This window comes from Alligator mississippiensis, chromosome 1 (genome assembly GCF_030867095.1).
Source record: "Alligator mississippiensis isolate rAllMis1 chromosome 1, rAllMis1, whole genome shotgun sequence".
Taxonomy (NCBI): domain Eukaryota; kingdom Metazoa; phylum Chordata; order Crocodylia; family Alligatoridae; genus Alligator; species Alligator mississippiensis.
In genome coordinates this window covers 448,451,366-448,476,914 of record NC_081824.1, presented here as the reverse complement: position 1 = coordinate 448,476,914, position 25,549 = coordinate 448,451,366, and the positions used below count along the sequence as shown (strand labels likewise).

General features: G+C 45.8%; 2 protein-coding genes across 6 annotated transcripts in view; one reads left to right on the top strand and one right to left on the bottom strand.

The window, feature by feature from the left end:
* The window catches only part of TAF1D (TATA-box binding protein associated factor, RNA polymerase I subunit D), a 46,857-nt gene that overhangs the window by 4,543 nt on the left and 16,765 nt on the right, over positions 1-25,549 (top strand). For 2 of the 5 annotated variants that reach the window (XM_059721316.1, XM_059721322.1), the window contains 2 exons: positions 15,994-17,818; positions 18,442-19,343. The gene's annotated coding sequence lies outside the window, so the exon portion shown is untranslated. Of the gene's footprint in view, positions 1-5,154; positions 6,085-15,993; positions 17,819-18,441; positions 19,344-25,549 lie in introns of those variants that run through there. The other 3 variants (XM_019483624.2, XM_019483625.1, XM_019483627.1) reach the window with 3 other exon arrangements.
* Positions 1,572-24,663, bottom strand: C1H11orf54 (chromosome 1 C11orf54 homolog). The gene is made up of 9 exons (XM_014611187.3): positions 24,585-24,663; positions 11,482-11,566; positions 10,381-10,479; positions 9,517-9,590; positions 8,577-8,678; positions 7,333-7,497; positions 6,478-6,627; positions 5,031-5,147; positions 1,572-2,059 (listed from the first exon to the last, which is right to left on the bottom strand). The coding sequence occupies exons 2-9, from the start codon at positions 11,537-11,539 to the stop codon at positions 1,886-1,888; spliced, it is 939 nt and encodes a 312-aa protein (XP_014466673.1). The 5' UTR covers positions 11,540-11,566; positions 24,585-24,663; the 3' UTR covers positions 1,572-1,885.

Sequence of the window (25,549 nt, the reverse complement as noted above, 5' to 3'; positions counted from 1 at the left end):
GGGAAATTCCCGTTTAGGGCAGAAACCTCCATATTCTTTCTATTAATTTATGGTCTAGATTGAATGTGAAAATCTTTTTCTTATTAAATAACTGATTCCGAGACACAGCATTTTAATTCTGATCTGTTGTGCTCATTAGTAATCTCTCTTTACTAATTATTCATTACACTATGAAGCACCACAAGTCTGCCTGATGTTTTACAAATATAAGAAGGTGGTACCCCTGGCTCAGGTATTTGCAATCTAACATTGCAAAGAAAGCCCCTCATATTAAAATTGAGCTGCCCCCTGACACCTCTGCAACCCTGCTGCTCCTTCCCTCCAGCCTTGTGCTCCCATTGCACACAGTCTCCCCCTGCACTGTTGTCCCGCTCCCTCCCTCATGTACCTTGAAGGACCCTGCTCTGGTGCTAGCAGGCCCTGTCCTTGGAGCATAGAGCTCCCCACTGCTGCTACAGGGCTGGGTTGGAGCTGTGCTCAGTGCTTCAGGTGGGAGGGGGAGCAGGCAGCAGTGGACAAACTGCATGCCACCCCCACTGCCTCCACACTGGAAGGATGGATAGGTTGAGGGGGGATAGCTCAGGAGTTTGGCTCTTTCCCAAGAGGCCTCAGAATTCAGGGAGGGGAGGACAGAGGGGTACTCAGGGTTCCCTCCCAGCCTGACTGCAGACCACTGAGCAGTACTGCAGTGAAAGGACACTTAATTGGCTCTGGGGAACACTGCCCAAGTGCAAAGACCAGGTAAAAAGAAACCCCTGATAGAAAGTGCTGCCATCTCTCAGCCTTACTTAAAGCCAGACTCCCCTCTGGGCTCACACACTCCTGACACAAGAGCAGCATGCTCTGAACTGAAGAAGTGGCCCTGCAGCTGCCACACAGCCTCTAAGCCCAGACAGCAGCAGTAACATGGAGGGAGGGCCCCATTCAGGTCCCTGCTCCCCTGGCTGTGGCCCAGCTCATGCTCCCTGTGACATCCTCAGGAGCATTGCTCTTGCACCTCTGCCACATCAGAAGATGTGTTACAAGACCCAACCAACATCTTCCTCTTAGTGAAATCATTTTAATCAGTGGCTGACATAAGTGGCTAACCAGATAATAAGAATAAGAGCCACCCAGGATCACTTACAGCACATATCATGGTTGGTATGGCACAGGACAGGGCTTGTTCTGTTGCTGCATCAATCTGAACAACACAGTCCTTGGTTGCAGCATTGTTCTATCACAACGTGGGTCTTGTGTGGAGCTCTTTTCCTTTCATACCTGCTCTGGAGCTGTCTCATTGATTCACCTACTGCATTTCTATAGCCAGAAGCAATCATCTAGTGGTACTTAACTAAGGCCACTGGTACATATTATATAAATTGGCAATTAACTGGTCAATTGTGTAATCAATTTATACTAGCCACACATACCAGGTAAGATCAGCCCCAAATGCAAAGTAATTTTCACACAATTAACTGGTTAACCACCAATCAATTTAGATGAGCTACATGATAAACAAGACTAAGTGTCTATAAAAAGAGCCAATCAACTATAAAGTAAGTGCTTGAAAATGTGTAACAACTCTACAGTTGGTTTCTATCCAGCTTTAATTTGAATATGTAGTAGGTCCCCGAAGCAATCAAAATGGAACAAATCAAATCATTAATACAAAATAATTTGGTTCTTGACATTTGAACATGTGATAGAAATAGTTATATCTAAAATCAGATTGTTTAGATGTTGAAAATATCCCTTCTTTAAAAAGGCCAATAATAGTTGATATGAAACTAACAGCAATAAAATGCCAAATATGTTTGTGTGCTTGATTAAAGGTATTACTAAATCCAGCATTTCATTTAAAAAAATTGCTATCCCACAACTACAAGGCAAGATGTGCGCTGATTTAGTCTCTTCCAACCAGATGAGTCTCTTTGGGTCTGTCAATACGAAAGAGAAGTTCTGCTGGCAAAAAATATCCCAAATACTCTACACTATCTGGTGTGGTATCATTATGATAGTGTCCTCCTTCACCATGGTGACTGAAACCATGGGTGTGTTCCAGTCGCAGATCAAACCCCTAGAACAAAGAAAACCTTGTGAATACATTTTCTTCTGAAGTTGTTCTAAATACTTCAATATTTTTTAGGGTGTACTGCAAGTTTCTTCCAAAGATGCTAAAGTGCTTTGCAACATTATTTACGATTTGCAATATGCCAATGACCTAGCTTAGCATGATCCTGACAACAGATTTTCTGTATCTCAGTTTATCAGAGTGGCTTGTCTCAGACCATCACGTTAGAAGATCAAAGGAAGGAACTGAATTGAAAATTCCTTACTCCCAGTCATCTGTTCTAATCACCACAACACTCAGTTATTTCGTGACATGAATCTGTTCTAAGTCAAGGTCAAATATTCAATGTTTGTACCGCGGTAGAACCTAGAAGCCCTTTAGTAGCAATCAGGGCCCCTTTGTGCTAATCACTGTACAACCACACAACAAAAAGTTCCGGATTCAGTTTTAACAGATGAGCAGTGGGTACAGCTTGGGAGGGAACACAAAGTAACAATAAGATAATGAATATGTTAGGAGACAAGAGGTGCACATGTACCTTGAAGGACCCAGCATAGCTCATTTCAGAGCTGAGTTCTGTAGTCTGTGTTAATAATGGTGTACACTGCTAGAATTAAGAAATCTAACTTGCTAAAAGGGAGTCCAAATGCAGATGTTGGCAGAAACAAGAGATGTTGGCAGGAATGAGAGAGACGCTAATATAATGTAGGAAAACAGATGGGTGTACAAGAGCAAGGAGATTGTATCTGGTAAGTCTAGGAGACTCATCAAGAATGGACAAAGAAAGTAAGGTTTGTATATTGGGATGATAAAATAAGTATGTATGGAAGTTTGGGCTATATCTGATCAGTTTCTAGCACTCAGATGATAATGTACAGTAATGAACTATTTTGGTAGGATGAAAAGAAGCAGAAGAGATGGATCCTTCGCTAGTGTGGGCTGATCTACTGGAGCCAGACAGCATTGGACAGCTAGGATCTTCCTCGCTAGCCCAATTTAAGTATTCTGGTCAAATACGTGTAACGAATTATGGTGTAGATTCAGTCATTAATAAGTATTGTAACGTTCCTATCTAATCTAAAGTTGGTATGTTGCAATAGCATTTTAGAGCATTCATTTAAAATAACTGGAAGAGCACACACCAACTGCTGAAACTTCCTTAGCCTGATGAAGGGTTTTTGAACCCGAAAGCTTGCTTAATAACTATTCTCCAACTATTTGGGTTGGTCTAATAAAAGATATCAGATTCACCCAAGGAACCTTGTCTGGATTTAATAAAGGCATTTTAGCTGAATTAGTGATGTGGTCAATCAAATTCTAACACACATGGGTAAACTTGTCATAAGGATTGTCAGCAATGAGGTAGGATGAGAGTGGTTTGTAGTTTTAGTGGCACTACAGCGTTAGACAGAATCTGGTGAATAATACTTAAAGGACTGAAAGAGAGGGGTTATTTTTGGAGAGCAAGCATTGTGAAAGCAGGTTTAGGTATTTCCTTTTCAGTACAGCTCACCTAAATGTGAATTTGCCTCATCAAAAAGACGGTGCAGTCTGAAAAGGCAGAATGGCAGTATATGTATTGAGTATTGGGTTCAAGTTGTGTTAGTGTGTACTTTAATCCTTTGAAAAAAGGGAAATGCAGGATTAAGTGTTATGCCCTCTCTCTTCACTGGAACCACCATAATGCAATATTAATTTTGTATTAATATTTTTTTTGTCAGTGAGTTTTCTAAGTTTCTGGAAAGAGAAATACTTTGTATGAGTTAATGGCAAGGAAGGCATTGTCAAATACAGTTGCAATTAATATGCATGGTACAGGGGCAAGGTAATAAGTAGCTTTATATATAATGCTTTTCACAATAGGGCTCAAAGTACTTTAGAAAGGAGCTAAACATTATCTTCATTTTAGAAATGGAGAAACTGAGGCAGAGATCTGTGAAATGACTTGCCCACAATCAACCAGCAGGTCAGTAGCAGAACCAGGAACAGAACCGATTACTCAAGTTCTGGTATTTGTTTCATGGAGGTTACTGTGTGATCCCTAAATGTCTCTCTTCACACCTGTCTGCTTTATTATAATGAACAGGGATGTGTTTGGTTTGAGAACTGTCGATCCTTTCGGATCATGGTGTATGTGCGAGAGGTCACCCAGAACTTTGACACGCATGCCTAGGCAGGAGTTTGGAGGCTGCCCAGGCCTTCCATTATCCCTTTGGGCCACAGAGACCAAATCCAAAGGCCGGACTGAGTCCAGACATTTGGTGCCTCTATGGCTGTAGTTGTATAAGCATCTGGGAATTGAACCCATCTCCCTTGTGACAGACAAGGATTCTACCACTGAACCACAGGGGACTCTTATGAGGATGAGATTGTATTCTGAAATGCTTGGAGCGGGCAGTTACAGACTGAACTGACGAGAGAAATCAGACAAGTCTACACTCCAAAGTCTTGGCAGTGTTAGTTAATGTAATAACAGTAACTTAAAGAACAAGAGAACTGGTGCATATCTCTTTGTCTATGAATGACCCCTTTGGTTTACTCTTGGATTTCTGGCACTGGTAGGTTTCAAATTTATGGTGCCCAAATGTAGGTAAGCATAGGAAGACAATACCAGTTTGGTCCTGGGAAGGTTGAAAACTCATCTTTGCCTATGCTAATTCAGAGACTCTAACTTATTCTTCAATAATGATTTCAATATGTTTTCCCAAGGGTTAGTGGGGGCCTTGCCCTAGCTGGGATAATGTCAAATAAATAAGATTAGCTATAGGAATGATTAGCATCATGGTGCATATCTCAAAAAATGGTGTTAGAAGCCAGGACCTTTAGGAAGTACTCCAGGGAGTTGCATCTTGGGAACCTCTTGCACAGTGAGATGTGGATTGCTACCCACATCTCATGCCTTCCTGAGGCAGATCAAAAAACTCATGACAGAATCACTGTAAAACACACTACACAGTTACTCATGAGATAGACTTACTGGATCTCTGGAAACTATCACAGGCTGACAAACCAACGGTGCCTTCACTTCAAAAAACTTGAGCCAATTATTTACCTCCTCATCAGTGTTCAAAGGACAAGCAGAAAATTCTGGGGGCTGTAACAAGAACATTGTTAGTGAAATATGATATGCTTTCTCCTAACTTACTTTACTTTGTCAGCCTCATTTACTCTTATCCAGTACAATGCAAGCAGTAGTCTTAATGTTTTTTTTGTTCAGAACCGTAAGTCCACACAGCTTCTTCCATTGTCACTGCCAAAATACCCAGTGGGAGAACTCTGGGAATCAAAGCACTGGTACCCGTATGTTCAGCTTCTAGCATATTGGGCTAACTGCTAACACAACACGTAAGGTTCTCTCTGCTTTAATATCAGAGGCACATGGTCCTATACAGCCACATTTGAACACAGGTGAAACACACGGGATTCTGTTTTTGAGTGATGTGAACATCTGGATGTCAACATCAGCTAAACTGTGATTCTTACAGTAACCACAAACAACCTACAGCAGTGTGTTAAAAGCCTCATCCAGTTTGGTCATGGATATTGTATTAAATCTCTTGGCAGTAAGAAGTAATGTAAACAATGTTCTCAATGTGGACAGAGCCCAGGGCCTACAAATTTTAAGTATGTATTGCATCAGGATGACTGACTCGGAACTGTCAGGGATGATTCTTTCTCCAAAGGGAGGCACCACAGTTGTTATGCATAAAAATGCATAAGCAGTCTCCAAAGCAGGGTCCAAGTGTCAGGACTGTCCTGAGGAACTGCCTTCATCCATGGGCTACGGAGTCAGGCCCCCTCCTCTTGCTTATTCTCTTTGGCCCCATGTGTCTTGCCTTTCTTTTTATTCAGTGACTGAGTCATCTGCAATGGAGTGGTGGAGTTTCCAGTGTTCCAGCCTTGCCTCTAGCTTTGTAGTTGAGGTCCTTCTCTGAGGATGGAGCTGTGGCTCTGAATTCCTTTGACATGAGAAACCTATAACTGAGGCAACCATCTTCCTGGATAAGTGCTCTTAGGATGCTATACAAAAGGTTAGCACTCCTTTTACTTCCTTCAGCCTTGTATTAAAAAAAAACAAAGTATAAGCCCATACCCAAAGGGACCATGTAGATGCCAACTCCATGAAGCAGTTCTAAATTCTGAATCCTATGAATCTCAAATCTCAGAGACACCAAAGTTTGGGGGAAACAGACAAATACTCAGATTCAGTCACATCTTTCATGTTTACTATTAACTGGTTTAGACCTGCACTTGCTCAGCATGCTGCCATAAAGTTAGGCCTATGAATTCTGCTCTTAGAACCAAGTAGCTAAAAGTTAGGTTTGGCAATGTTGAGGGTCGTTACATGTAAGTGCCTTTGTAGCTCTTGTCCTAAGTTTTGTCACCTGAATTATACTGTGGCTCTTAAGAAAAGAGCTACTTACCATGATATGCATCTTTGCTTTTCCCTTTTGAATAACAAATGTACCTCCCATTCCAACTGGCTTATCACCATAATGTTCCTCTAAAATTTGCCTCAGACAGGTGATAAAATTATGTTGCCCAGTTCTTCCATTAGCTTTCACTTCAATGACCTAGAGAACAGATATGCAATAATCATTACTATTACTTGCATCAAATTCTGTCTTCTGTATTTCAAAGCTGCTGTGAAACCTTCTCAAAGTTGTGTCCCATTATCTCTTTCTCAAAGAATAAATTCTCACTCCAGTGAGGCTTTCTTTGTATCATTTATCTTTGTGATATAATAGTTGTGTGTGTGTGTAAGAGACTCCTATTTTTTTGTGAGGGAAGCCCTTTATTTATACACACAAGAGGCACTGCACAGGAAGCAAAGGACATCAACCCCATCACAAGGGAACTCTGCCTAGAGTTGAAGAAGTTATTCATTTTCAATGTGCCACTCAGTGACTGGCTTTTCAGCTAATACTATCACGTGATAGTTGTATTTAGGGGGACATTCATCTACAAGGAACTAAGACACACTCAGTTTACTCTGTTAATCATTCATCAGATGGCAATAACTTTCAGAAGGCAATACTTTTCAGTCACTGCCAACTCAGGAGATTTAAGAGTTATAGGTTACAAATCCTAGTGTCAATTCCTTTCGGAATCCAGTCCCCAACATCAACTTAATTTTTTTGTATCGGACATTATTTCTTGTATGCAATATTTGCCTTAAAAATGATCAACACTCTCAGGAAGGAAAGGCAGGATGGAAGCAGACAAATAAATTCTAGTCAAAGTCTATTGTTTAAGTTACTTTTTATCTAAATGTGCACCTTGCCTGGTTGGCCCTGGCTGGCAAACAGGTTGGCCAACAATCCAAAATTGCTGTATTTGTACTTCTCCAGCAAGCATCCTCCATCTGTAGGATTAATTCGAGCAGTGTAACTTGTATTTACTGCATGCTTTTGTTCAGTCTCAGTATGAGCAATAGGGATAAACTGAAAAGAAAGGTGCATAAAATAGTTGGATTTTATACAGTTCACTTACTGCTAGAAAGTTAACAGCAATCCTCTTGAATACAACAGAAGCTACACCTCTCTGAATTGGACTAAAACTGGCTTGCAAAGTACACATTTTGGAGGGGGAAAATCCAGTGAATATTTCTATTTCCTTGGCTGAATGTCATGGTAACACGGACACCAACATTAAAAAATGTACTCTCCTTTAGCAATCTAGATCAAAAACTCCACATAAATAAGTCAAAAAGGAACTGTTTCTCAGTGAGGCAACATCTATTAACTAATCACAGCAAAAGGCCCAACTTAATGCAATTTATAGTATTTACTAACAGGAGGTAAATCCTTTCATTCCAATTTGTACATAAGTCTTTTAAGATGTCAGTTTCCAATTGCTTCAGGTTTCTTTTGTTTGTGATTGTATTTCAGGCATCTAAACATTTGTTTAGTTATACAATCTCCTTGTAATTATGCTATTTTCCATAGTATACTGGAGTTGTCTTAACTTCCCATTCCTACCTGACATTGTAAGCAACTCTTCAAACAGTAGTATTGTATATATCACTACCAAAAAATCTACATCATCATTCAAGATTAGGATTGACACTGGCATTTTAAAGCCATTTACCATTCAGTACTTTGGCAGCTGTTTTTCAGCTCACACTTCTGTCACTTACTACTTAATTGGAGATTTCTGGTATAGTGATAATTAGACAGTGCATCCTGTTAGCTCCATTTCTGCTCCCCCTTGGATTCAAGTCAAAACATGATTTGTTATTGAAATTACAATCACTTCATGGCATAGGTCTTATTTTAATTCACTTATCCATGCTAATGACATTAATTACAGATGTTAAAAAAAGATAACTGTAAAAAGGAAATAGCAAGCTACATACATGTTGTGGCCTATAGCAGTTCTTTCCTACAACCCACCATGGCTCCTGTCACAGGCAGCTTTTATAAAAACAGCTACATACATGCACATTAGGGGCATGTGTTTCCAGGAAGTCACTGATTGAGAAGTACTAAATACTTCTACAATACAACCCAATGTTACTGACCTCGGCATTTACTCCAAGAATTCTAGATGAAGCAGCTCCAGCTCCAAGAATGAAAGCTCCAGGCAGCTCTATTTCTTTTGCAACAGTATTCAGATCATACACCTGCACAACAAGGATACATTCATTTTGCTTGGGCTTCACATCCTGCCTTGTATTTCTCATTCCAGCTAAATTCCACTGCTACTTCTTGATGCACCCCATCAAAACATCATTATTACCTGTTTGAATTAGGCTTAATAAAATCCCTAGAGCAGAACAGTGCCAATATCTGGTTGAGTTTAGATCTATATTCACACTTTATGGCCTCAGCAGGTCTCTACCTTGTTTGCTAGATTGCAGGGTTTTATTGTACAAACCAGGCACCATTCTACCTGCAGACCACATTAAATAAATGTCAGTTTCACTGAGATCAAAAAGAAAAATAACCTCAAATGATGTCACATAGATCAGATTCTGGCAGGTATTTGTGCTCTATCCAAAGTGAGTGCTAATGTGAACCCTACTTCAGCTTGCACTAGTCCCATAGGCAGTCTTTTCTTATGAAGAACAGAATTTAGATGGGGACTGTGGCTAGAGGCTACTGACAAGCAGCATGCAATAAATAAATATACAGATTATGTCTTGGCCTATAGCAATTCCTTCCTACAACCCTCCATGGCTCCTGTCACAGACAGCTTTTATAAAAACAGCTACATCATATTTGCAGACAGCAGAAGAGGAACAACTAACTTATGCATGCTGCTTCTGATGTGGGGCATGGGTTTTTTTGACATGTTCTGTGCTTAGCACAAGCCAAATTTTAGCTTGGGATGCCTTTGGAATATTTTTACACGTGGAACCCTAGAGTATCTATACATCAGTGTTCTCTAGGAATTTAAAAAATGCTACTACATGTGACATCTTGGCAATGCATTAAAAACCATGCCTGTAGAAGACTCACTTTATCTTTTTGTACAAGAGGCAAAAGGTAAGGGACACCTCCAACATCTGCTATCCTAGGCTTCCCACAGATTCCTGGAATAAGAACAAAGCCAGTTAGCTTTTTAAGAATATTTCTGTAAAGATCTCTCTCTATATACTTGAAGTATAATATGCTAATGAACCAGGTCCTGAGAAGCCTCCTTTCAGTTTCCAGAAAGTCTTTTAAAGCACTGGTTTCTCTTCATATGCAGAAGAAATAAGGGTTGCTTTACTGTCCTTTCCAGAAATGTACAAATCTACATGAAATAAACCTGAATTTCAGCAGAAAGTAGACATGGGATATGCATTTAAGGCTAGCCAGCCTGTTTCCAAAGCAGTGTTCTACAACAATTAGCTCTACTTGGGGTTGTTGCCCAAAAATAGCGTAATGGGTAATAACCACAGAATACTAGTTCTCCAGTGAGGCAGAGGGTACAGTGACAGGACACAGCTACCTTTATTGGACATACCTTCCCTATCTTGTGTACGTACACAGGTAGGTTTTTACGTAAGTATGAGATAAACTTTAAAAAATGAGATTGAGCAATAACATAGTACTTGGCCTGGATACAGGCCTTCCATCTGAGAATCTCAAAGCACATCACAACACAAATTAGTTAAATCAGTGAGATAAATGGCATTAGAATCATTTTAACAATGAAAGAATGACAGTGAGTATGTGAATATCAGCAGCAGAGGCAAGAACAAAAACCAGGTGTTACAGCTCCTGTGCAGATTAGTTATTTGCAGGACAGTGTTTCCACCATCTTCAAAAGTCCAGAAACATAATGAATCAGCTCTAAAGACCTGGCAATCCCAGCCTCAGATGGAAATGTGAAGTTACCTTTAACAGGAAAGGTGAATGGTTCTTGAGTCAAATCAGGGCAGTCCACTACAGAGACCTGAGTATCAGCAAAGTTTTCTTTAAGCCCTTTCTGCAGAACTAGAATAAAGAATGAAAAAAAATGTTATTGACACTATAAAAATATGCCTTTAAACACTAAAAAAGATGCCTATAAAAACATGCCTTTAAGCCCTGATTCAGCTAGGTACTTAAGAATGTAAACAATTCCATTGATTTAAATGCTCAAAGTTAAGCACATGAGGCACATGAAGTTTATTGCCTCTGAGTCAGGTTTTCAAGGAAAAGCAAATCCTTCTTGGTGATACTATATCACACCAGAAACTTCCATTTTCTCCTTTAAAAAAAAAATAAGCATGCCAAGATGTTCAGAAGTAGAACCCTAAACTTAAGGTCCAAAATCCATTTTTAGACACCAGTCTGATTTTCAGAAATCCTTTGCACTTGTTGATTTTCTTCAGTCAATTATTTTTTCCAGCCATAGTTAGACAGAGTAGAAGACCTCTGTTGTAGGGGCTGGATTGTGGTGAGGGACAGGAAGGGGGAAAAGGAGAAAAGGAGTTTTGTATTTGTATGTATAAAGCATATCTGGGCAGCCTGGGCTTCAGACGAGGGCATGTTCTATCAAAAAAGATATAGAATAAGCTGAATCCTGCAGTTTGGATCTCAACTTGAACACCAAGAGGGGAACCATCTGCAGCTAACAGCATACAGGACTGATATCTCACATTAGTGTTGTCCAATGCTTGTTGTAAATCCCGGCCCCTAGCTTGACAGGGTGGGCATGAGTTTTAGAAATGCAACAGATCCTGAGCCTAAAAGTTCAATTTCAGTGGGGCTAAGATTCATTTGTATTCCCCTGTTACAAACCTGCAGAATACATCAATTGGCATAAAATAAAAATTCCCTGCTGTAAGAGCACTATTTCCCCTGAATTTTTCCTACTGTCTGCAGTTTTGCCTTGCTGGTAGCAAAAGGCATTGCTGTATACACCACAGGGATAAAAACACATTTTAAAATGTTAGTTTGTTTGTCATTCCTTATTATAACACTTTCCAGAATATTACAGATTACTTTACTTACCCCCAGCAAGTTCTTCTAGACTTGGGACGTGGAAAGCAAACTTTTCAACTTTGGCCATTTCTTATCTCATAGGGTCAATCGACCTCTTCAAGAAAGAATTACAAATCAGACTACACCGAGGACTCACAGCTGTTAATAAGCATTTTGGTTTAGTGATTAAAGTCGGTCTGCACCCTTTATGCTAATCTTTTATATGTAATTGACTGTTGCCAGCCTCATTCAAGAATATAGAAGCTGCTGTTGCCTTAAGAGAGATTCAGAGCACATATTTATGCTGTTAATTTTCCTGCATATTTTGGAATGAGGTGTGCTTGAAACATTGCTTGAGAGCTCTAGATAGCCCCTAGAAAATTAGGCCTGAAGCTGACTCTGGGCAGTCATACCCGAGTTCATTGGGGCTCCAGCCAAACACGCAGGGCTGCCAATGTGGAGCCAAAAGAAAGACTGGGGTTCAGATATAACAGAATTCTTTTAAATGATTTTGGAGAATGGCTGTGGCCTCTTCTCGCCCATCCAAAAATAAATATATATAAATAAGTAATGCTCTGGACCAAGTCAAGTCATTGCAAACTGCCCCATTTGAATCCTGGGCAGATAGGATTCTATGGCTTTCCCCTACCAGAAAACAAGAGAGCAGGAGTAGCAGTGTTTCTCTAGGTGAAGAACAGAAGCAAGGAGCTCCAGTTTCTCTTCTGTAATAAGCTAGTACATAGCAATGTTGTTTTGATAGGAATGAGCATAAGCAAAGGATTTCATAAAATTTATTGTTCACAGTCCTGGGGTTCAAGGTAAGCGTAGTTTAGTCCATCTTACAACAGCACGCAGGTCAGCTGGCTGGGGCAAATCACCAAGTCAAAGTAGAAAAACCTGGTCAGACAGCTTATGAGTTAACCACATCAATCATTAACTCCCTAGTTACACATCTGTCTCCGTCTCCTCCATGCACAAAGCAAAGAAGCTGCAGATATCTTATAGCACAGGAGTGGGCAAAATACAGCCTGCAGGCCAGATCTAATCCACCAAGGGATTTTATCAGGCCTGTGGTGGGTCCCTCAGCCCTGCCGGGCCATTGTGGGGGACAGCCCAGGCTGTAGTGCATGTGGTCAATCCTGCTGCCCCCAGGCCCCACTGCCTGGGCACCTTGGCCTGTCTGCCCCTCACCCACCACCAGGGGCACTGGATGGAGTGGGCAGGGTCTTTATGGAGAACAGCCCAGGACCCCTGTGGGCTGGGTGTGTTTGGATGGCATGGGGCTGTGAGCAGGTGGGGAGCAGTGTCCAGATGGGACAGGCAGGTGGAGCTGGGCCTGGGATCATGGGCCGATGACATCACAGGACCTTGCAGGAAGTAATTTGTGGCTCTGCCCCAGGCCCTGGCCCCACACTATCACTGCCCTGCAATCCTGGCCCTGGCCCCAGCTGCCACTGCCAGACACTGCTTCCCATCCATCCGCAGCCCCATCCCATCCGCATGGCTGAGCGTGCCCTGTCTATGGGGGTCCTAGGCCAGCCTCCATGGAGATTCTGCTCGTCTGTTCTGTCCAATGCCCTCAGACTGGTCTATAATCTACTAGTAAGGGAGTTTTAGTGAGTTGCTGCAGGCCACAAGGAGGGCAGGAGGGGTGCTGACCCAACCCGCAACAGCTCACCAGAACTCCAGGAGGCTGCGGGTAGGGAGTAAAGGGCACCAGCAGGGCCAGGGGGCTGTGGGTCAGGAGTGAGTAGTACCAGCACTCAGGAAGTTGTGGCTTGGGAACGTGGGGCAATGGCACGGGCAAGGCACCGACATACCAGGGCTGCTCAGTGCCACAAAGCAGTAGGGGGCAGGGGCAGCTGCACTAGCATCCTAGTGAGCGAAGGAGGCAGGGGGAGCTCTGATTTTCCATGATAAAAAATCCAAAATCAAATACCAAAGTTTATAAGTATTTAGAATTTATTATAGTGATTGAGGCACTGGTAGGCTTCCAAATGGTTCCTATCCTGTGTACAGGACCTCCATCTGACGCAGGAGGTACATGGTCCCACTACGGGGAATGCCTTACTGGACCTGGTATTGGCAACGGGGGATGACATGGTAGGAGACCTACAGATCGGTGGTCACCTGGGGGACAGTGATCACCAAATAATAGAATTCATCATAAGACGTCGAGTGGGTAAGGTAACTAGCAGGGTGAAAGTGCTAGACTTTAGGAAAGCTGACTTCAATGAACTCAGGCATTTAGTCATGGAAAAACTGCAGAGTAAGAGTTTTAAAGAGTTGGGAGCCCAAGAAGGGTGGCTGTGCCTTAAGGAAATGATCCTTTGGGCACAGAGGGAGACGATCCTGATGCAGGGAAAAAGGGGGAAAGGGGCCAAAAGGCTTCCTTGGCTGACCAGAGAAATCCAGAGCAGTCTACGGGCTAAAAGGGGGGCATATAAAAAGTGGAAATGGGGAGAGATTACTAAAGAGGAGTATACCTCCTCTGCTCGCGCTTGTAGGGAGGCAGTTAGACTGGCCAAAGCTACCATGGAGCTGAGGATGGCATCCCAAGTTAAGGATAACAAAAAATTGTTTTTTAGATATATAGGGAGTAAAAGGAAGGCCCAGGGTGGAATAGGACCCCTACTAAATGGGCAGAAACAATTGATGACGGACAGGGGGGACAAGGCTGAACTCCTCAATGAGTTCTTTGCCTCAGTGTTCCTAAGTGAGGGGCAAGACAAGGCTCTCACTGGGGTTGTAGAGAGGCAGCAGCAAGACACCAGACTACAAAGTGTAGACCCTGAGATGGTGCAGAGGCACTTGGAGGAACTGGATGCGTTTAAGTCGGCAGGCCCAGATGAGCTCCATCCGAGGGTACTGAAGGAACTGGCTGACGTCATTGCGCAGCCACTGGCGGGAATATTTGAACGATCATGGTGCACGGGCCAGGTCCCGGAGGACTGGAAAAGGACCAATGTGGTCCCCATTTTCAAGAAGGGGAGGATGGAGGACCCCAGGCAACTATAGGTCAGTCAGTCTCACCTCCATCCTAGGCAAAGTCTTTGAAAAAATTATCAAGGCTCACATATGCGAGAGCCCGGCAGGAAAAATTATGCTGAGGAGAAACCAGCACAGGTTCGTAGCAGGTAGATCATGCCTGACTAATCTAGTCTCTATGACCAGGTTACAAAACACCTGGACGCAGGAGTAGGGGTTGATGTCATTTACTTAGACTTCAGGAAGGCCTTCGATATGGTATCCCACCCCATACTGGTGAACAAGTTAAGAGGCTGTGACTTAGATGACTACACAGTCCGGTGGGTGGTGAATTGGCTGGAGGGTCATACCCAGAGAGTCGTAGTCGATGGGTCGGTATTGACCTGGAAGGGTGTGGGCAGTGGGGTCCCGCAGGGCTCGGTCCTTGGACCGATACTCTTCAACGTCTTCATCAGCAACTTGGACGAAGGAGTGAAGTGTACTCTGTCCAAGTTTGCGGATAACACAAAACTGGGGAGAAGTGGACACACCGGAGGGCAGGGACCAACTACAAGCAGACCTGGACAGGTTGGACAAATGGGCAGAAAACAACAGAATGCAGTTCAACAAGGAGAAATGCAAAGTGCTGCACCTAGGGAGGAAAAATGTCCAGCATACCTACTGCCTAGGAAATGACCTGCTTGGGGGCACGGAAGTAGAAAGGGATCTTGGAGTCCTAGTGGACTCCAAGATGAACATGAGTCAGCAGTGTGACAAAGTCATCAGGAAAGCTAATGGCACTTTATCGTGCATCAGCAGGTGCATGACGAACAGAGCCAAGGAGGTGATAATTCCCCTCTGTCGGGCGCTGGTCAGACCACAGTTGGAATACTGCGTGCAGTTTTGGGCGCCACACTTCAAGAGGGATGCGGATAACCTGGAGAGGGTCCAGAGAAGGGCCACTCGTATGGTTAAGGGCTTGCAGGCCAAGCCCTATGAGGAGAGACTAGGGCACCTGGACCTCTTCAGCCTCTGCAAGAGAAGGTTGAGAGGCGACCTTGTGGCTGCCTATAAGTTCATCATGGGGGCACAGAAGGCAATTGGTGAGGCTCTACTCACCAAGGTGCCCCTGGGGGTTACAAGAAATAATGGCCATAAGCTAGCAGAGAGCAGATTTAGACTGGACATTAGGAGGAACTTCTTCACAGTTCGAGTGGCCAAGGTCTGGAACGGGCTCCCAAGGGAGGTGGTGCTCTCCCCTATCCTGGGGGTCTTGAAGAGGAGGTTAGATAGGCATCTAGCTGGGGTCATCTAGACCCAGCACTCTTTCCTGCCTATGCAGGGGGTCGGACTCGATGATCTATTGAGGTCCCTTCCAACCCTAACATCTATGAATCTATGGCTTTAAAATTGTAAACATATCAATATAACATCGTGCTCAAGTGATACCTGTATATATAGTGGTTTCATTTTAACTGCGGAAAAACGCAGATTTGGGGGGTTTTAGTCAGCGAACTTGTGGGACCCTCCCCCCCCTTTTATTTTTTTTTAAATAAATTGTGTTTTTTTCAACAGAGAAAACCAGGATCCTTGATGATAAGGACAACAAAAACAAGAATGAGTGAAAGGACTGGGCAAGTAAGCAGGGGAGTTGGGAAGAGAGAGGACAGAGGAAGTCCTTTGTGTAATTGTGATGGTTTCAAGGTGATGGCTGCATGGGCATGCAGGAATGCAGGTGCATGGTATAGTCTTTGTAACGGGACTAAGAATGATGTAACTAAAAGTGCATTTTGAACCGTCAAGTGAATCAGTGATCACAAGACAGGTTGTTAGAGGTACAGTTATATAAGTAAATACTTTTGCAAAACCCCCCCCCCAAAACAAGGAAAACTATAATCAGAAGGCTGAGATCACCTTGAATGGCATTATATAGTTAATAGTGGAGACTTGTCCAATGCACTGCAAGCAGGCCCTCTACAAGTCTACTACCGTCTCCCAAAGACAGGATCTTGGTTACACACTTTATTCATCTAGATGGGGAATTTTTTCCTAGCTTGCTTATTTTGCCTGTTGGCTTGGGGCAAATGAGACTTGGGAGCATCTGACCTATATATAGATAGAAAAATATAAATATTTTTGCAAAAAAACCCCACGTTTGTATCCAGCGTCTTGGCCTTTTGGCTCTGATCAAGTGTAATACCAGTCCTCTCATGGGCTAAAAGGTGGTTTCCCAGGGTGAGGCCTGTCCCTTGCATCCCAGGAATGCTGACCTGTGAGTTTCCCAAATGCAGGAAACTTGACTGCACAATTTTGTGGCAATGGGGGACTGCTTTATTCCTTTCCCCCAGACCTTGCAGCTAAAAGCAAGCAAGACTAGCATACAAACCCCATGGTTCCTGAGCCCTGGGTTTCCATGTAGGATGTCTGACACAGATTTGGGGAGTATCTGTAACCCAACTGATGATGAGTCTGGGAAGGAGGGTACTTGCCCAGTGGTAGAGCCACATGGACTTAACCATCTCAGTTGAAACTTGGAACTTGACTATTGGGCTATACCTAATAGAATTTGTAAGTGATTTGACCCTTGAAACAAACAAACAGAAAAGTTTGTACCCAGCTGAGGGAAGGCTCTTCCTGGCCTGGACCCCCTGGACAAAGAGAATTGGTTTGCCTATTTTGGCAAGATAAAGAAACCTAAGAAGGAAGCTATAATCAGCATGATAGATGGAGTAGGTGTAGAGCACCGTACAAACCTGGAGAGACTGGGGATGGTAGTGGTCTTCTACCAGGAGTTGTACAATGCATCACCAGAGGACACAGAAGCCATGCAGGAATACCTGCGGAAGCTCACTCACATCTTCGGGGAGGACAAGAGTCAGACGCTGGTGGAGGAGTGGACACTGGAGATCAACAACTCTCCACAGCTTCAAGAATGGTAAAACTCCTGGGGCAGACAGCTTGCCCAAGGAGTTCTATGTTTGCTTTCAGGTGGGCCCAGACCAGCTGGAGGTTTATAGAGAGCGCCTGCAGGAGGGCCACCTGGGGCGAGAATGGATGAAGGCCTCAGAACCCTTCTTTATAAGGGGGACAGGCAGGACCTGAATAATTGGCATCCTATAGTGCTCCTTAACTTTTACTACAAACTGATGGCCAAAGTCTTAGTTGTGTGTTTTAAGTCTGTTATAGGTGCGGTGATCTGAGGACTAGGTGTGCTCAGAACCGGGGTGATAGATCTAGAGCCCTGATGCAGCTGCAAGATGTACTACAGTGCCAATGTGAGAGAGGGCTGAATGCTGCCATGCTGAACCTCAACCTGGAGAAGGCCTATGACTGAGTATCCCACTGGTTCCTATTTGAGACACTGAAGAACATGGGAGTCTCCCCAACCTTGGTCACCCAGGTAAAGACACTGTACACCGATGTGAACACTGGGGTACTGGTAAATGGGTCCCTGACAGCCCTGATCATGGTGGATTTGGGTATCAGGCAAGGCTGCCCACTTTCCCTGACCCTGCTTATCTGCGTGATGGAACCACTAGCACTGTAGCTCAAGTGGGGCCCCAGAATCAGTGGAGTAGAGATCCCTGGGAGTAACCAGAAAGAGATGAGGGTCCTGGTCTATAAGGACAACCTCAACATCATATGCAGGGGCAAGTGGTTGGTTGAAAGAGTGTTACAGCACACCCAGGTATATGGAACAGCAGTGGGGGCCAAGCTCAACATAAGCAAAAGCACATGCATAGTACTGGGTGAACTTAGGGACCTGTTGGCCCCAGGGGTCTCCATCCCCTGTGAGGGAGTAAAGATCCTCAGGGTGGAGTTTGACGCAGAGCTGACTGGACAGAGGGTATGGGAAAATACTGAGGTCAAAGTCAAACAGGGATGAAACTATGGCAATCGCACTGCCTGTCAATGGGGAGGGCACGCAGCATTCATGAAGGTGGTGTCATTACCAGTGCTTCTGCATACCCCTCTGGGCAAGTCATCCACAGAATCTGAAGAGCCATGTACGTCTTCTTCTAGGACTTCAGGTGGGAAAAAATGGTGAGGACCACACTGTACAGAACAAAATGGTCTAGAGGCAGAGGAATGCCAGATGTCCTGCTGTTCCTCTGGGCCAAGTACATGAACCAGATCTGCAAACTGGCAACAGAGACAGAATCCAGAAGAGCCTGCTTTGTAAAGTATGTTGCAGGCCAACAACTGTGACAGTGGCAGGTGTACACAATGATCAACATAAGCCCACGGACCATAGAGTCCCCATGGTTCTACGAGGTCCTGAAACGCTTCTGGAACAAATACGAACTGCATGACAAGGCCCCTGTGACCCTGAGGAACCACCATAAGATGCAGGAGGTGAAAGGGGCAAGAGACATCATATTGCCCATGGACCTCCTACCCAGTGACAGCTACCAGACCATGTGGGAACGAATCTTCCATAAGGACCTGCAGAAGGAGCACTGAGACTTGAACTGGCAGGTAACCCACCAGGCACTCCCTGTGCGGGCATGGAAAAACAATGAAGAACAGAGAGACCCACAAACTGCTCCAGGCAAACCTGCTGGTGGAAGGTGGAAACAACTGACCACCTCCATTGGTAATGCCCATAAGCCAACGAGATGTGGAGGAAAGTATATGTGGTGATGGGGTTCACAACCCTGACCAAGGAGGTTCTATATGGACACTTGACCAAGCAGCAAGGACCCCAACAGCCCACCTCGACCAATTCATCTCCTGCTTGAGGAATGCCTTCCGGAACACTAGAAACTTGCTCGTGAACAGATTCACGAACCTCACAATCAAGGTCTGCATTAAAATGGGACTGAGTGAGATGTACTGGTACTACAGGAAAATGGTAGAAGATGACACGGAATAGATGGCAGACATCATACAGAAGAGAGGGGACTAGCATAGACTGTTCAGAGGTGGGTCCCCCAAAGAGAGTAATGATGGCAACAAATATAATGATGAGTGAAAAAGACTTAGGAAACAGGTGGGGAAGCTGGGAGAGAGGGGGGAAAAGATGACAGAGAGGGCACTGAGGTGGTTCTTTGCATAATTGTGATGGTTAAAGGTGACTGTCTCAGGCACACAGTGCAGTTTTATAATGGGAATGAGAATGGTGTAACTGTAAAGGTGTGGTTTGGACTGTCAAGTTAACCATAGTGGTCACAAGACAGGTTGGTAGAGGTATGGGCATGTGTGTGTGTGTGTGTGTATTTATACAGAAATACATACTTTTGCAAAAAAAAAAGAGCAAACATGACTATGAGCGTTATAGGATGCCAATTTTTCAGGTCCTAGGGAGCAATTGAACTACGCCGTTGGGCTTAGGGCCTACACATAGGATGCCTGCCATTGGATCTGGGGAATACCCAAAGTCCCAGACTGATTGGTCTAAGAAGGGGTAGACTTGCCCAATGATAGAGCCACACAGACTTGAATGACCGAGCTCAGTTTAGTTGATTTGGAATTTGGAATTAATTTGGCTTTAAGCCAAAAAACCCAAAAGTTTGTACTATGTATATAAAAGTAAGTATAAAAGTACTACTTAAAAGTGTGCATTGCAGCTGCTGGCAGCTGGGTCTGCATGGGATGGGGCACAATGCAGCACACAGAGTAGCTGTCCCACCTGCCCGCCTCAGTGAGCCGCTGCCATCACTGTACCACACTGGGAAGTTGGGGCAGCTGTCCCAAGCCAATCCCCCTGCCATGGCTGGTGCAGACTAGTGGTACTGTGGTGGCAGCAGCTCATTGTGGCAGATTGGTGGGATGGCTACTTGGTACACTGCACTGTGCCCCATCTCATAGATTCATAGATGTTAGGGTCGGAAGGGACCTCAATAGATCATCGAGTCCGACCCCCTGCATAAGCAGGAAAGAGTGCTGGGTCTAGATGACCCCAGCTAGATGCTCATCTAACCTCCTCTTCAAGACGTCCAGGGTAGGGGAGAGCACCACCTCCCTTGGGAGCCCGTTCCAGACCTTGGCCACTCAAACTGTGAAGAAGTTCTTCCTTATGTCCAATCTAAATCTGCTCTCTGCTAGCTTATGGCCATTATTTCTTGTAACCCCCAGGGGCACCTTGGTGAGTAGAGCCTCACCAATTGCCTTCTGTGCCCCCATGATGAACTTATAGGCAGCCACAAGGTCGCCTCTCAACCTTCTCTTGCAGGGGCTGAAGAGGTCCAGGTGCCCTAGTCTCTCCTCATAGGGCTTGGCCTGCAAGCCCTTAACCATACAAGTGGCCCTTCTCTGGACCCTCTCTAGGTTATCCGCATCCCTCTTCAATTGCGGCACCCAGAATTGCACGCAGTACTCCAACTGCGGTCTGACCAGCGCCCGATAGAGGGGAAGTATCACCTCCTTGGACCTATTCGTCATGCATCTGCTGATGCACAATAAAGTGCCATTGGCTTTTTTGATGGCTTCGTCACACTGCCAACTCATGTTCATCTTGGAGTCCACTAGGACTCCAAGATCCCTTTCCACTTCTGTGCCACCCAGCAGGTCATTCCCTAGGCTGTAGGTGTGCTGGACATTTTTCCTCCCTAGGTGCAGCACTTTGCATTTCTCCTTGTTGAATTGCATTCTGTTGTTTTCTGCCCACTTGTCCAACCTGTCCAGATCTGATTGCAGCTGTTCCCTGCCCTCCGGCGTGTCTACATCTCCCCATAGCTTTGTGTCATCTGCAAACTTGGACAGAGTACATTTCACTCCCTCGTCCAAGTCACTGATGAAGACATTAAAGAGTATCGGTCCAAGGACCGAGCCCTGCGGGACCCCACTGCCCACACCCTTCCAGGTCGAAACCGACCCATCCACCACAACTCTCTGGGTGCGACCCTCCAGCCAATTCGCCACCCACCGGACTGTGTAGTCATCCAAGTCACAGCCTCTTAACTAGTTCACCAGTATGGGGTGGGATACCGTATCGAAGGCCTTCCTGAAGTCTAAGTATATGACATCCACCCCTCCTCCTGTGTCCAGGCGTTTCGTAACCTGGTCATAAAAAGAAACTAGATTGGTCAGGCATGATCTGCCTGCCACGAACCCGTGTTGATTTCCCCTCAGCATAATTTGTCCTGCCGGGCTCTCACAAATGTGAGCCTTGATAATTTTTTCAAAGACTTTGCCAAGGAATTCAAGCCTGGCTGCTGGCAGCTGCAACGCCATAACTACCCAGCTGCAGTGCCAATAGGAAGCCAGACGGTGGGGGGAGCAGGGTGGATGTAGGGGGTGGAGTCTGTACACTGTGCGTCCAGGCCCAGCTCTGGCAGAGTGGAGTGGAGCAGGGCACAGCCCTCCCTTTTTAGGGTCTTGGCAGCAGCCAGAAGGCCATATTTTGCCCATCCCTGCTGTAGAGACACTCAGCTGGATGAGAGAGGAACAGGAGTGGATGCTGTGGGTCACCAAGGGTGGAGGATACTTGGATTGATAAACCTTGAGAAAATCAAAGGTGTCAAGAGTAATGAAAAGCATGGATTGAAGTGAGTTGACAGTAGGCGTAGGACAGAAAGGAATTTAAGTGGAGGATAGGTTGATGGAGTGCCAGGCCAGGAAGAACAGAGCAACAGGGAAAAGAAGGAGGCCTGTAGGAGTCCTGGCGGTGGCTGGTGGAGGAATTTGGGTTTATCTGGAGCTGCAGGTCAAATAAGAATGCAAGGGCAAGGAACCAGGAAGAGGCAAGCAGGAATTTTATTGTTGAAACTTCAAGTCACACAGTTCCCATACTACCCACATAAGCCTTGTGGCAGCACAGGCAGTCCTCTTTTTATTCCCTGAATAACTTGGTTGTTATTATTATTATTATCAATTATCTCTGTGATGCAGGCCTAGCATGTGGGAAGAAGGGGCAGTGGACAAACTCAAAATATCCCAATTTCTCTTTGCAGGACAGTGATTCAACAAAGCACAACTACAGACTCTAAAACATGCAATGCTGTTTATCATGTATATCCCTATGCCTGTACATTTCCAGCAAATTTACCATTTGGGGTATATGACACCTCTCTTCACAGCTGTGCCCTGGATAGACAGCTTTGCCAAGCAGCAGTAAAATACCATGAATTACTGATTGGTTAGAAGGTTATTCAGAACCTTATGGTGACAGTGAAAAGTCAAGAATCAGGTCTTTTCCACATTATTACTGCTTAGAACCATAAAAGGGGACAAAAACTGGATACAGGTAGACTTACTGAAACTGTAATCCAGACAAGACAAGAGGGGATTGTGGTGGGCAGACCACATGACTTGGGGGGAGGCAGGGATTGGGACACCTGTCATTGATGGGGGGGGTGCAACTTCCCTTTGTCACTTATGTTTGTAGCCTCGGAGTGTTCCTGGATCCTTTGCTGCACCTGCATCTCGAGGTGGCAGCCACAGCTAGGAGCACGTTTCAAACCAACTCTAGCTGATGAGAAGGCTGTGACCCTTTCTCCCAGATTCTGACCTGTCTGCCAGCCTCCGTAACCTCAAGGCTAAAGTACCGCAATGCACTCTATGTAGGGCTGCCCTTGAAGACCATCCAGAAGCTGTAGCTAGTACAGAATGCAGCTGTCTGCCTTCTGACAAGGGTGGGTCACCAGGAGCAGGTGACTCCAGCCCAGCAGAGTCTGCACTGCTTGCAATAGCTTTCTGGTTACAATTCAGGGTGCTGGATTTGATCTAAAGCCCTAAATGATCTATGGCTTCATCCCTAAGAAACCACCCTCTCTGTTATACCCCAACACAATTCTTAAGGTTAGTCAAGAGTGACCTCCTACAGGCACCATCAGCATGCCCAGTCCACTTGGCAAAAGCATGTGAGAGCTCATTCTCTGCTGCTGTTCTTCATCTCTAGAGCTCTCTTCCCTGTGAGGCCTGCCAGAGCCTGAGTCTAGACATCTTTTGGGAGCACTTTTGGGAGTAAGACCTTCCTAGCTGGAAAGACATTCACCCAACAAAACTAGGATGAATGTTGTTTAGGGGCTCTCTGTTGTATTTTGATTTTCTAGTTGCCTTTTAAGCTGTTTCAAAATCATAGAAAATGAGGGCTGGAAGGGACCTCAGGAGGTCATTTAGTCCAAACCCCAGCTCAAAGCAGGACCAGCCCCAACTATATCTTTGTTGGTCTTGCTGCTCTCCTGTTTTTAAGTTATCCTATTCTCTAATTGTAAGCTGCCCTGAGCCTTTGTTGGGCAGGATGGCATACACATAAATATATGAATGACCAAACATATAGATAAAAAGAGAGGGTGAGGGTAGTTGCTGTGGAATAGTTTCACCCCCTCTTCCTGTACCGAAAGGGTAACCATGTCTCTCAGCTTCAGACTTAAAAAAAAAAAAAAATCAAAAAAAAAAATCCAATTAATATATTTCGGTCCAAGGCCGAGTCAGCCAAATCACAATTCCAGACTCAGCTGGGCAAAGCCCCAATACTCAAGTCCCAAATCCAGCTGAGCAGAGTTCAGTGGTTCAAGTCTGTGGCTCAACCACCAGGCAAGTAACCTCCCTCCCAGGCACATCAGTCCGGGGCTTTGGATGCTCCCCAAATCTGTGGCAGGCATCTTATGCGCAGGCCCCGGGGTTCAGCTGCTGCCTCGTCTTGCTTGCTCCTGGCCAAAAGACCAGACAACTGTGAGGGTTTTTTTTGTTTTGTTTTTTAAATGTTGCGTTTCCAGTCAAATCAGTGCCCAATTTCAAACAGGGCTCAGCGGTTCACGTCTGTGTGGTGGTACCAGCAAGTGTCCTCCTTTAGCCTGGGGCCTCAGATACTCCCAAATCCGCAGCAGGCGTCCTAGCCCGAGGCCTTGGGGACCGGATACCCCCGAGTCTCGCCTGCCTCCACCCAAGAGGCCACAGGAGCAAGCTCGGGGGAAAGCCCGAGAGCAATCGCCCCTCACCACAAATTGCGAAGCTGCGACCCTCCCATTGGGAGGCGCTTGTAGACACTCGCGGGGGTCGGCCTCCCCCTCGCCCTCCCCCTTCAGGGCCGAGACAACCCCGGCATCGCGCTGCCAGCTGCGCGTGAAGCAGGCGGGGGCTGTCCACAAGAGACGCGGGCGCGAGCAGCGGGGATGCCTGGGCCTGGGGCCCACCCGCCTCCATCGCTTCGGGCGGCACGTCTCCGCGCTCGCCCCGGTCCCAGCCCCCGACGCAGACCGCCCGCGCCCTCCAGCACTTACCCGCCCCGCGGCAGCCGCCTGCTACAAGCCCCGTCCCCACCGGCCTCGCAGCACATCTCACCCGCTCCCGCGAGATTGGCAAGCCACGTCCAACATGGCGCCCAGAGGCTGCGGCCCGGGCCCCACTTCCCGTTCGCCCGGCGAAGTCTCGCGAGATCCGGCGGGTATTTAAGCCGCCGGCTGATGCTTGCGCGCTCTCTGTACAGGCGAGGTAAGTTCGTGATGGGGGGTGGTAGCGCGGGGCCGCGGGAGCGGCCTGGGCCCGGCGCGTGGGGTGTCGCGTGACACGGCTTGGGGACGAGGCGAGGCGAGGTGAGGTGCGGCGAGGTGCGGCGCGCGGTGGTCGCCGCTGGTCCCGCCGCGCTGCTGCCCAGCAGGGGTCAGGCCCGGCGGCCCGTTCGCCTCTTCTGAGCGTGTAAGCGGTGTCCGCCCGGCGTTGCTGGGGGCGGCGCTCCGGCCTTAGGGAGAGCGGCGGATTGTGGGCGCGCTCCGGCCGGGGCCGCGTGGGAGCCGCATGTCCGCTCTTACAGGGAGACCCAGCTTCCCCCCGAGCTCTTCCGGCAGTCGTGCTTCCCTCCAAGCTTCCACATCTGTTCAAGCAAAGCAAGCAGTCGCGCGCTGCCCGTGCCCTGTGTCTCGGCCCTTCTTGGTGCCCCAGGGAGTCTCATCTCCAGTAGCTAATGCCAAGGATTTAAAATAAAGGCTGGCAGTTGTGGCCAGTGTTAACTATCAATATTAACCAAATGATCCTGCGCAGGCTTTCACTCCCATCGCATGCTGCTGGAAATGACAGCGCTGGGGCTATATATTGGTTACTGAATTAAAGTGTTAAGGTGACTTTTGTTTAGGCCAGTAGGGCTCAACTTTGTTTGGACTGGAAGCAAGCCTTCATAACTTATGTGAAAGGAGTGCCACCCGACTTTAAAAGCTAATGTATATATTCCAGTGTTCACTTCCTTGCAGAG

Bases quoted from the DNA above. Each gene is read 5' to 3' on its own strand.
- C1H11orf54 (XM_014611187.3), bottom strand. From the start codon at position 11,539: ATGGCCAAAGTTGAAAAGTTTGCTTTCCACGTCCCAAGTCTAGAAGAA. The intron at 10,480-11,481 runs GTAAGTAAAGTA...TCTTTATTCTAG, and splicing joins TCTAGAAGAACTTGCTGGGG to TTCTGCAGAAAGGGCTTAAA. The intron at 9,591-10,380 runs GTAACTTCACAT...TTCTTATTCCAG, and splicing joins ATTCACCTTTCCTGTTAAAG to GAATCTGTGGGAAGCCTAGG.